Source organism: Leuciscus leuciscus (assembly GCF_965113295.1).
Source record: "Leuciscus leuciscus genome assembly, chromosome: 6".
NCBI classification, from domain to species: Eukaryota; Metazoa; Chordata; class Actinopteri; order Cypriniformes; family Leuciscidae; genus Leuciscus; species Leuciscus leuciscus.
In genome coordinates, this window is record NC_138730.1 from 19,605,485 (window position 1) to 19,615,338 (window position 9,854).

Below are 9,854 nucleotides of genomic sequence, written 5' to 3' on the forward strand. Positions count from 1 at the left end.
TTCCTTGCTGGCTTCCCATCCAAAATTAAAAAGACCGTCACTCAATGCTCAGTCCCCAAAATTTGATTTACATGCAGCTAGTTTGGATGAGAAATGTCTATTGTGAAAATTTCTGGCAAAATGCTTTCCCACAATCTATTAAAAATCACTTCTTTTTTTTCTCAGTGAAGCATGAATGCCCCAATGAGACATTCTGTGTATGTGCACACACTAGCGCTGACACTTATTTGAATATTTATGTGGAGGAACAGGTCCGATTGCAGATAATTTAGGAGACTGCATGCGGCTTGATCTCTTATGCCAAGTCAGCTCTGCTCTCAGGTGCCTCAGGTGTTTTCCCATGAATACTAACAGTGTTCTTCTGGAAACCTGCCAGCCACAGGAAAACACAATGAAATGACAATGTATGCAGGATGCACAGAGCGTCAAACAGATGAAATATGATAACACAGGGCAATATTGTGTGCTACCCTACAGTACCTAGACTAAAACTTCAAGTCCAATGCTTTGGGTTGATTTAAAACGGGACATGCAATCTCGTTTATTCTTTGAGACCTCCTCGTTCTGCAGAAGAATATGCAGGTGCATGTGATATGGCAGCTGCGATTACTGTGGTATGCTTGTCATGTTTAATTAACTGTAAGGCAGGAGCACTGTCGCTCATTTTTTTTCTCTGTAGCCATGTCGAATCAATAGACACAGCCACCCCCCCCACCACCACCTTTTGAGTTTATCCAATGTCCTTCACTACCAGTTTGCTGACATGCCTGGCTATCTTGGTAGCCAAGGCAGAATTTAAGTCCTCTGTCATCAGTTTGCCACTCAGCCAGGTCAGTGGACAAACACCCCTGAGACTGAGGCTTGCTGACCTTATTGCGTGAAGCAAGTTGGCTGTTTCTCTTTCTCTGTGGAACTAGTCCACAAATTGCCCAACACTGTGTCCTAACCAGGCGCGATGCGACAGGCTTCAAATTAGTAAAGTAATTTTTCTATCCTCACTGAAAGAGAAATACTGCCCAAAGCAATAGACGTGGCCAATTAGGGCATATTTGACAATTAAAAAGCAGCAATTAAAATTTGCCTTGTAGAACAACTTGACACAAATAGGCTTCACGGTGGGAGGTTTCAAGATTTGCAGGGTACTTTCATGAAATCAGAATTGGCATTTTTGGATTTTAGTCCATGTGTGTTTGCTTTGAGATTATCCAAGGTGACAAAGTTAGCATATACACATTCTCTTTCAGGAAAATGGACCAAAAATATTGATAATTGCACAAACTTCTGTCAAGCAAAATATTCTCTAGATCAGTGGTTCTCAACCAGAGGGCAAACAAACTTCCAAGGGGGCCTCAAGATGACTTAAAATGATTTAAAACAAGACAAAACAAGCATTAAAATAAGTGAAAACAACTTAAAATCAAGATATTTCTTAGTATTTGGTCATGTTTATACTGAAAATACGTCTTTCTAGTTGTGGGCAATTTGTGAAACAGATCTTTTCTTCTGTTTTGTGACATACATCAGAGTGAAATGGATTGTCGGAAAGACATTTTTTTAGGGCGTATTCTTGGTTCAATCAATTGGTTGTTGATTGGATGGAGACAAATCTGAAAAAATAGATGGGTGAATTTCCATTTCATGATGACTTGAACATCTTTCCAATCCGAAGGAGCCACTGTTACTGTCATACAATGGATGATGCTGAGATACAGAGTAAAGTATATTGCGATATTACCTGTCCATTGGAGCCTACTGTTTGTTTGATGGGAACCTCTGAAGCAATCATTCCTTCTGCTTGGATTTCAACATGGCTGCCATGTTGTTTGGTCCTGACACTTCCCTCTCAAGCTTTTTTCTTTCGTGTTCCATGATGCAGGACAAAACTCAGATTAGCATGAAATCACAAAAGATGTGATATATCGCTTGTCGCTTTTTTGTGCCGTGCCTGTGTAAGCTGAAAAGTACATTGCCTTAACATGTGAAGATGATTTAGGATTAGGGCACACCTTATCACCACCTGCTTTGTCAACTGTGTTATGTCTAGAGGCGTGCACTGTTGAGTCTATTTACATTACTTATTTTAAAACCATTGGTTGAGTTCAAAGATTGTTGTGTACTCCTGCTTTAGATCTCCACCGCATCAGGGCCATTTATCTGCAGGATTTGACAGATTATTTGGCTGTTGGTTCTTTATATGTACCATCTCAAACTCTCGCTAATATCTCCGAACTCATGTAAAAACCTGCCCCGTTCTCAGAGGGTCAAAGAGAGTTCAGGAGTTAATAATAATTAACTAAATAATATTTCACATTGCTCTCTATAAGGATAAAGAAGTGGTGTAGACACAATGAAATTATGAAAAAGCAAGATTGTGTCAATTTTTTTGCTCTCTAATTTACAGTACAGTATCTGAAATATACCATACTGTGTATTTTTACTTAGCTAATTTGGCCAGATGGTGTAAATGGCAAATCATTTCAGCATATGTTCTCAAGGAAAGGCTGCACTCCGTCTGTTTTAATGTGTTTTAAATCAGGATGACCTCTTACTGTAGAATAGTGACACATTGCTCTAATTTGATAAATACCAGAATTATATTGTTTTTTGGAAAACATTTTTGACGCGATGACAGGGAAGGTTTTGTTTCTAGAGAACCGGCCTCACATCCCTTAGTTTTCTGTTCATGAGAAAAATAAAACACAAGTCTAGCAAATAATGTGGGTTTGTAGCCGCAGAACGGCGACATAAGGACAATGACTCCCCCATCACTCTCCTGTGGGAGCCTTCAGGGAGTTTTCATTAGTCTGGGTTTTCCATGGCAGGAGGCTGAAGAAGATTTCCACCAAAATGTTCCCGATTTCATAGGGCATGCACTGAAAGAAGAGTGTGGAGAGGGAGTCTTAAGCCTCTGTGCAGTCCTACTGACCTTAAGAACCACTTCTGCTGATGAAAGCATTACTCCTTCACTCCAGTGAATCACATCACAAGATGGGGAAGATCAGCTTCAAAATGGGATAACGAAGAATAATTCATTTAGCCAATTACTTCTTTGACCTAAAACATGTAGAGGACATCCCAAAATCTATTATAAAGAAAAGAAGATGAAAGTGACCCACATTTTTTAATGCAAAAAAAAAAAAAAAAAAAATGTACGTAAAACAAGCAATTGCATTTTCTGTTCATAACAATTAAGATCATAAGGACAAAAATCATCATCTTGAATAACAGTCTTTCAGTTAAAATAAATAAATAAATGGACATTGATGATATCAGATGGCTATTGCAGTCATTTCTGTGAGGACAAATCTTTAAAGGACAAGTTCGGTATTTTACACTTAAAGCCCTGTTTACAGATCGTATCTGATGAAATAGAACGGTTAAGATTAAAATTTGGACACATGCTGCTGTCCCGAGAATTTTAGGTTTATTTCGCTTCCCCCCACCACCCCCACAATGGTTGTCTATATGCACTGGAAGATTCCGTCCTAAAAACACATTAAACTTTCGTTTACAAAGACGTGAAACTCACCGAGTGGTCAGGGGGTGTTCACTGATATGTTCCATCAAAAATCGCTGAAAAAGATGCATTCCAACAGGTTTTATCGTAGTTTTTGTCCAACTCCATTGACTTAATAGGACGTGCTGTGAGACCGCAGCACCTTTACGATATTACTCCGCCGCTTCTTCTTCTGCTTCTTCTGTGTATTCAATGAAATGCCCGTGGTTTGCTTGCAATTGGCAAAGGTGCATTATCGCCACCAACTGGGCTGGAGTGTCTATTATCCAAGCTCTCAACGGAAGAATCACGGGTGTGACGCGTTTGGCAAAATAGGTCCACAAAAGCGAAATAAACCTAAAATTCTCGGGACAGGAGCATGTGTCCAAATTTTAATCTTAACCGTTCTATTTCATCAGATACGATCTGTAAACAGGGCTTTAAGTGTAAAATACCGAACTTGTCCTTTAAGGGTAATCTTAATGGTTCACCCAAAAATCTGATATTTTTAATGAAACATGAGGGATTTATGTCCCTCTATACATTATAATACATTACACCAAAACTTATTACACTTCAAGAAGTTCATAAAGAGATGGTAAATGTAATCCATATGAATCAAGACCGTTTAATCCAAGTCTTAGACGATCATGAATGGATTTAAATAAGGCTTTTATTAGACTGGATTTAAACATTGATCAGCACGCATACAGAGAGCTCGTTGTTTGACCAGCTCCATTCACATGGATTAATTTTATGATGACTTTATGGATTTTTTGAAGTGTCAACGTTTTTTATTAATTTCTTTTTTTATCATTTCGTCACCTTTCTAAAGTATTGGCCAAGTTATTTTTTCAGGTTTCTCAGAAAACACAATATATCGATGATCGCCTTTCAGAGGTTGAGTAGATCTTCTTTCTTCTTGATGCAGCTGACGTCTTGAAAAGCTTGTAAAATTGCCAAGTCTCATTGTCTTTTGACTTAGGCAAAATAAAACGACCTAAGCCACACTCTTGACATAGGCCATTCTACTACAGGGGTAGATTTGCATGATCTGTTCAACTGAGGATGTGGGCGATTTTACCAGAGGTGGTCAGCATCATGAGGAGATGACTTATGCAAAAAAAAAAAATTTTTTTTATTATTTTGTGTTTAAAAAGATGAACAAACGCTGTGTGCCGCGATTTTAGCCCGATTTTGGCACAATCCGTGTGACGTAGGGTGCCTGGGATTCGTAAGCGACGAAATCGATCGTTTTATCTCGTATAGTGTGTCATAGTTGACGGCAACCAACGCTGCAAATGTTTCTCCGGTGTTCAATTTGTTTCATTTTCACTTTTGGACTATGTTACGACATACAGTGAAATTCCAGAAAATCTTGTGCATTGGGCTTTTCTGTTCCTTCATGTCCAATGTCGAAGAACTTTACTGTACTGCATGAAATGCAAAATATAAAATGTAAATGTAGCATAAACAATATTGACTTTTAAAGCCACTTTCTGTAACGTCTATTAATGCTTACCAGGTATGCTTGAACATTTTGTCCTATTTAGGGTCGCATCTTGTGACATCATGTCTTCTCTTTGGTTCATTTAGATGTCTTTGGTCCATGTTACATTCATATTTCTTTTAAACCGCACCAGAGTTAGTTTGAAAGCGGACAGAGACCCGTCTTTTTAGGGGTCTTGGTCCACTTGTTTGGTGCGCACCAGGGTTCAGATGGCAGCATTCACATTTATTTAAATCAGCCGCACTAACATATTACTTTCTGAATAAAAATGTGCAATTCTGTACACTGCCTAAAAATAGTAAGCAAAATAGAACATCATGTGCTGTCACATGACCCCCCTTCGTTTGTACATGACCTGATCATGTTTAATTTGGCAAGAGTGTCCAGAGTATCATCTGTATGTCAATTCATGTAAATTACCAGGATATTACTTAGGTATTCTATACTGTAACAACCTTGAATTGATAACACTCATGAATAAAAGTATAAAGCAAGAAACATACAGGGAAGAGATTCTTGTGAAGTAGTACTGCACCTTTTTTAAATGACTGGGTGAAAGTGTTGCAAAAATCCCAAAGTGTCGTTGGAATATTTTGTGACAGCCATCAGTTTCTGGAAGTGTATTTATCTATCAACATGAGGGTAATGGAAAATATACGCTACACTCCAGAAGAGAAGTCACATGTGATGTGTGTGTGTGAGTGTATTAAGGCCTGACTGAGTGAATGATGAAAGTGTGACGCTTGTTCCTGCACTCCTGTCCCATGATCCCCACCTGACTCTCTCCCCATCATCCACAGATCTCGTGATTTCCAACACACTCATGGAGTCAAGAAAGCTCTCAAAATCATTTAGAAATGCTCTATTCTGCAGTGACGCATAGATTGTTATGTGAACATGTATACAAGCATATTATTTTCTGAAATTAAAATCCACAAAACTTATACTATATTTCAAAAACAGAAAGCGAAATAGAACATCATCATGTGCTGTCACATGACCTCCCTTCATTTGTACTGTACATGACCTGATCATGTTTAGTTTAGCGAGAGTGTCCAGTTATCATCTGTATTTTGCAGTTATAATACAATTTTGAGCTAAGAAAAATATGTTGAAAATGAAGGCAGATATTGCATTTTCGATGCATTTAATACATTGATTAGTCACACTGGAAATGTTCAGTTAAATAACTGCTGTAAAATCGATGAATCACGTTCCAACATAAAAGATTGTGTTTACATAATATATGTGCGTGTATATATATTATTACATTTATACAAATTTGTTGTACTTCAGTATATATATATATATTTTGTTGTTGTTGAATATATATAATATATATATAAAATAAATATAAAATATATATAAAATATTTATATATATTTATATTCAACTGAAATTGAATAAAAATAAATTAAAGGTATATACTGTAGGCCTTCAATCCTACAGTATATACCTTACATTTATTTTCATTCAATTTCAGTTACATTTCAAACATTTCATATTTAAAGTTTAAGTTTTTCATCTAATATTTATATTTTATTTCTGCCTTATTTCAATTGCTGAAAATGATTTTTTACAGTTTTTATTTAACAATAATAAATACTGATATGTAGCCATAAATTCTATCCATGTAAAGCTCTTTCTTTAGATTAGTGATGCCTTTAGGTTTCTATGGATCAGTGAAGTGTCTTCCATTACTCCTGCTTGTATTTTCACTCACGTGACCCCGAGCACTTCTAGAACTCTTAAGATCTGTTGTCATATGAAAACAAGCTTCCAGGATTTTGTGGCCTCTTAACATTGAACTGTCTCCACCATTTGGACAACCTTTGGAAAATATCGTTTACTTCTCCAAAGTAACGTTTCCTGCTGTTCTCTCAGAGGGACTTTCCATCGATTGTGGGCATATCGTACAATAGGTGGTTTTGGATTGGAATGTATGTGTGGGCGAACATATAAAAAGGTTTTTACGCAAAGGCACACTCAACGAGCTGTCACTGCAGTGACTCCCTTCACATTGTTTTCAGTGTGAAGTTTAACGAGGGCAGCTTGAAAAAAAAACCTCATAAAACACTGTTTGCGCGGAGGGTGGCATGCGCTGTTTACTAATTAATACCTGAAATGTGCCTTGGTCTCATCAGGGGAGTACACAAAGAGACAAGGGAGTACAACACAAAAACAGCCTGGCTTGCATGCCTGTTAAATAAGAACTTGATGAGATGATGATTTTCCTTTGTGGTTTTGGCTCACATAGAAGGTTAATAGAGATACACAAAAATGTTATCCATCCGCGAGGCTTGATTGAGCAGTTTAAATGTAAGGAAGTCAGAGTTTTATTCTGAGCCGTGTTGTGTCTCTCACAGACTACATGGAAGGGACGGGAGGATGAGAGGAAATAGTTTTCTTGTGTTTTGGACTGAATAAAAGGAAATACTTCCTGTATATTAATTTAAAGGGACAGTTCACACCAAGATGAACCTCCAACCTGCACGATTTTCTTTCTTCCATGGAATACAAAAGGAGAAGCTTAACAGAATGATCTGGCTCTGATTTTCATACTATGAGAGTTAATAACAGCAAGGACTCTCCGGCTCCAAAAATTACAAAAAACAAAACACTAATGAAGTATCATAAGAACTGTCCAGAACTATATTCTAAGGGTACGTTTACACGACAAACGATGTACTAGTTTTTCCTTTGCGTTTTTTACGTACAGACGACAGCGTTGTCAAAACAACTACAACTGCTGTATTCTGCTGCCAGGCCAGTAGTTGGCGATGTCACTTTGTAAAGAAACACTACGCGCCTATAGACTGAACTGAACACGTAATACGCATGTACATGATGTCACAGTTTTCACAAATTCGCATTTTTGTAGTTTGCATGGAGACAATAACGGTATCATATTCAAAAACTTGCACTTGTTACCTGTTTTCAAAAGTTTGTATTTTCAGACCCCCAAAACACCACTGTCGTGTAAATGAACGACCAAAACGCTTAAAACGTTTTCAGTTTTTAGTTGAAAACCGTTGTGTAAACGGCCCCTCGGTCTTAAGAAGCTGTCTGACCAAAATTGAACTCATCATTCACAAATAACCTCTTAAATCTCATTCGCATACATTTGTGACCAAATGTGTTATGTCAGTTTTCATGTAAATGATGAAACATACTAGAACAAAAACTTTGATTCCACTGACAAAATCTGGTTTGACGCATCTTGACATTAATGAGATTTCAGTTATATTCTGTTCCTCACATGGCTTTGTCATATAGAAATCAAGCTCTTTTGTCCTTTTTGGAGCTTATATGCTGTTTGCAACAAGTAATAAGCAGCATGAACATTTTTTTTAAAGTTTTGTTCTACAGAAGTCATATGGCACACCTGTATGAATCACTTTTTTATTTAACATTTTCTAATATTCCTTTGTGCCAAAACCTGATAAATGTCTATAAAACCCATAATAATGATACTTTGTCTACTGCTTTTAGAATAATTACACTAGATATGTAGTAATAGTCTCCAACACGCTGAGTTTCGTCCTCTGGAGAGGAACTACAGGAGGAACTCTCCCCCAGTTCAGCTGTATGGACATCCTGTTAAACACAAAGATTCTGGTTCGGGATGTCTCTTCCTCTGTCCGCCCTGGTTGCCCACAGTCGTCATATTAGCGGACATCCTCTCTCCTCTGTGTTTAAAGACACTACACAGTCTGAGACACCAGACTAACATATGTGAGGAAATCACTAATGTGTCCTAAATGTTGGTCAGATTTGTGAGGTAAAGTGACCGTATTAGATTATATTTGACAATATAATGTATGCATACATGCAATGGAATGTAGACTCTGGAAGGCCCTGCGCATTCACCTAGAGCTCTTGAATTGAGTATGTTTATCTCTCTATCCCTATGGACTGCATAGACTGCATTCTTACCACTAGGGGGCAGAGGGTGCAACACTTTAAACAGGCTTCCCTAAAACTTTACATACAGTACTGCATAAACTCTATCAAGCCAGAGAATGTTGCAAATATTCAAAACATTGGAAGGGAATGCTGGCACTTCATACATATCTCACTTTATGATCATATACAAAAGATTTGACTATTTATTATTATTTGCTGTCTTGTAATCATGATACTTGTAATTGTGTGAAAATGTTGTACGTAGAACTAAATGTTGGCGGTTTTAGTTTGATATTTAAAGTATACATTTTTTTATTCAAGCAATTACTGTGGCTAGTTGAACAAATTTGATTGGTAACAGCCCTACTCTATAGTGTCATATCACGATTAAATGTAAGGACCTGGCATAAAAAATCGAAACATACATTTAATAGTAGTTGTACTACATTTGAGTAAATAGAGGGTTGAATAATAACCTCAAGAATCTAATCACATTGTGAGGTTCGGTAAATTCGGTTTGGGTAAATTCTTATAAAATGTGATTTTAAAAGTCTAGAATAGACTGTTACATTTTCTGAAGTAAAATAAATGATAATAGTGATGCATTAGCAAGCACCATGAAAAAATGATCCTATATGTTCAATGGAATGCTATGGTTTAATGACATTTCTTTCTCTCTCTCTTTCTCTCTCTCTCTCTCTCTCTCTCTCTCTCTCTCTCACCAGGAGGCATTTGTGGAGCTCTACAGCAGGCAGAGGGAATCAGTGTTTCGCAGCTCGTGGTCGTCAATAGTAACCGTCTTCGGTCTAGCCGCTCTCGGGGCCGTTGGCTTGACCATAGGAGCCTACCTTGCCCAGAAATGAGGAACCTTCCCCTCCTTTACTCGCTTGCCCTTACTCCCTTCAGTCAACCCCCTCCTCTGCTTTCCCCAGAAGACATCCA

The 9,854-nt window shown here is 37.6% G+C and overlaps 1 protein-coding gene across 1 annotated transcript in view; it reads left to right on the top strand.

Moving 5' to 3' along the window:
* bcl2b (BCL2 apoptosis regulator b) overlaps positions 1 to 9,848 on the top strand; it is a 42,112-nt gene extending 32,264 nt beyond the window's left edge. Inside the window, exon 2 of the mRNA XM_082173844.1 lies at positions 9,638 to 9,848. Coding sequence (XP_082029970.1) covers positions 9,638 to 9,775 — 138 coding nt within the window. The 3' untranslated portion in view covers positions 9,776 to 9,848. The remainder of the gene's footprint in view (positions 1 to 9,637) is intronic.
* The last annotated feature ends 6 nt before the right edge of the window (positions 9,849 to 9,854 follow it).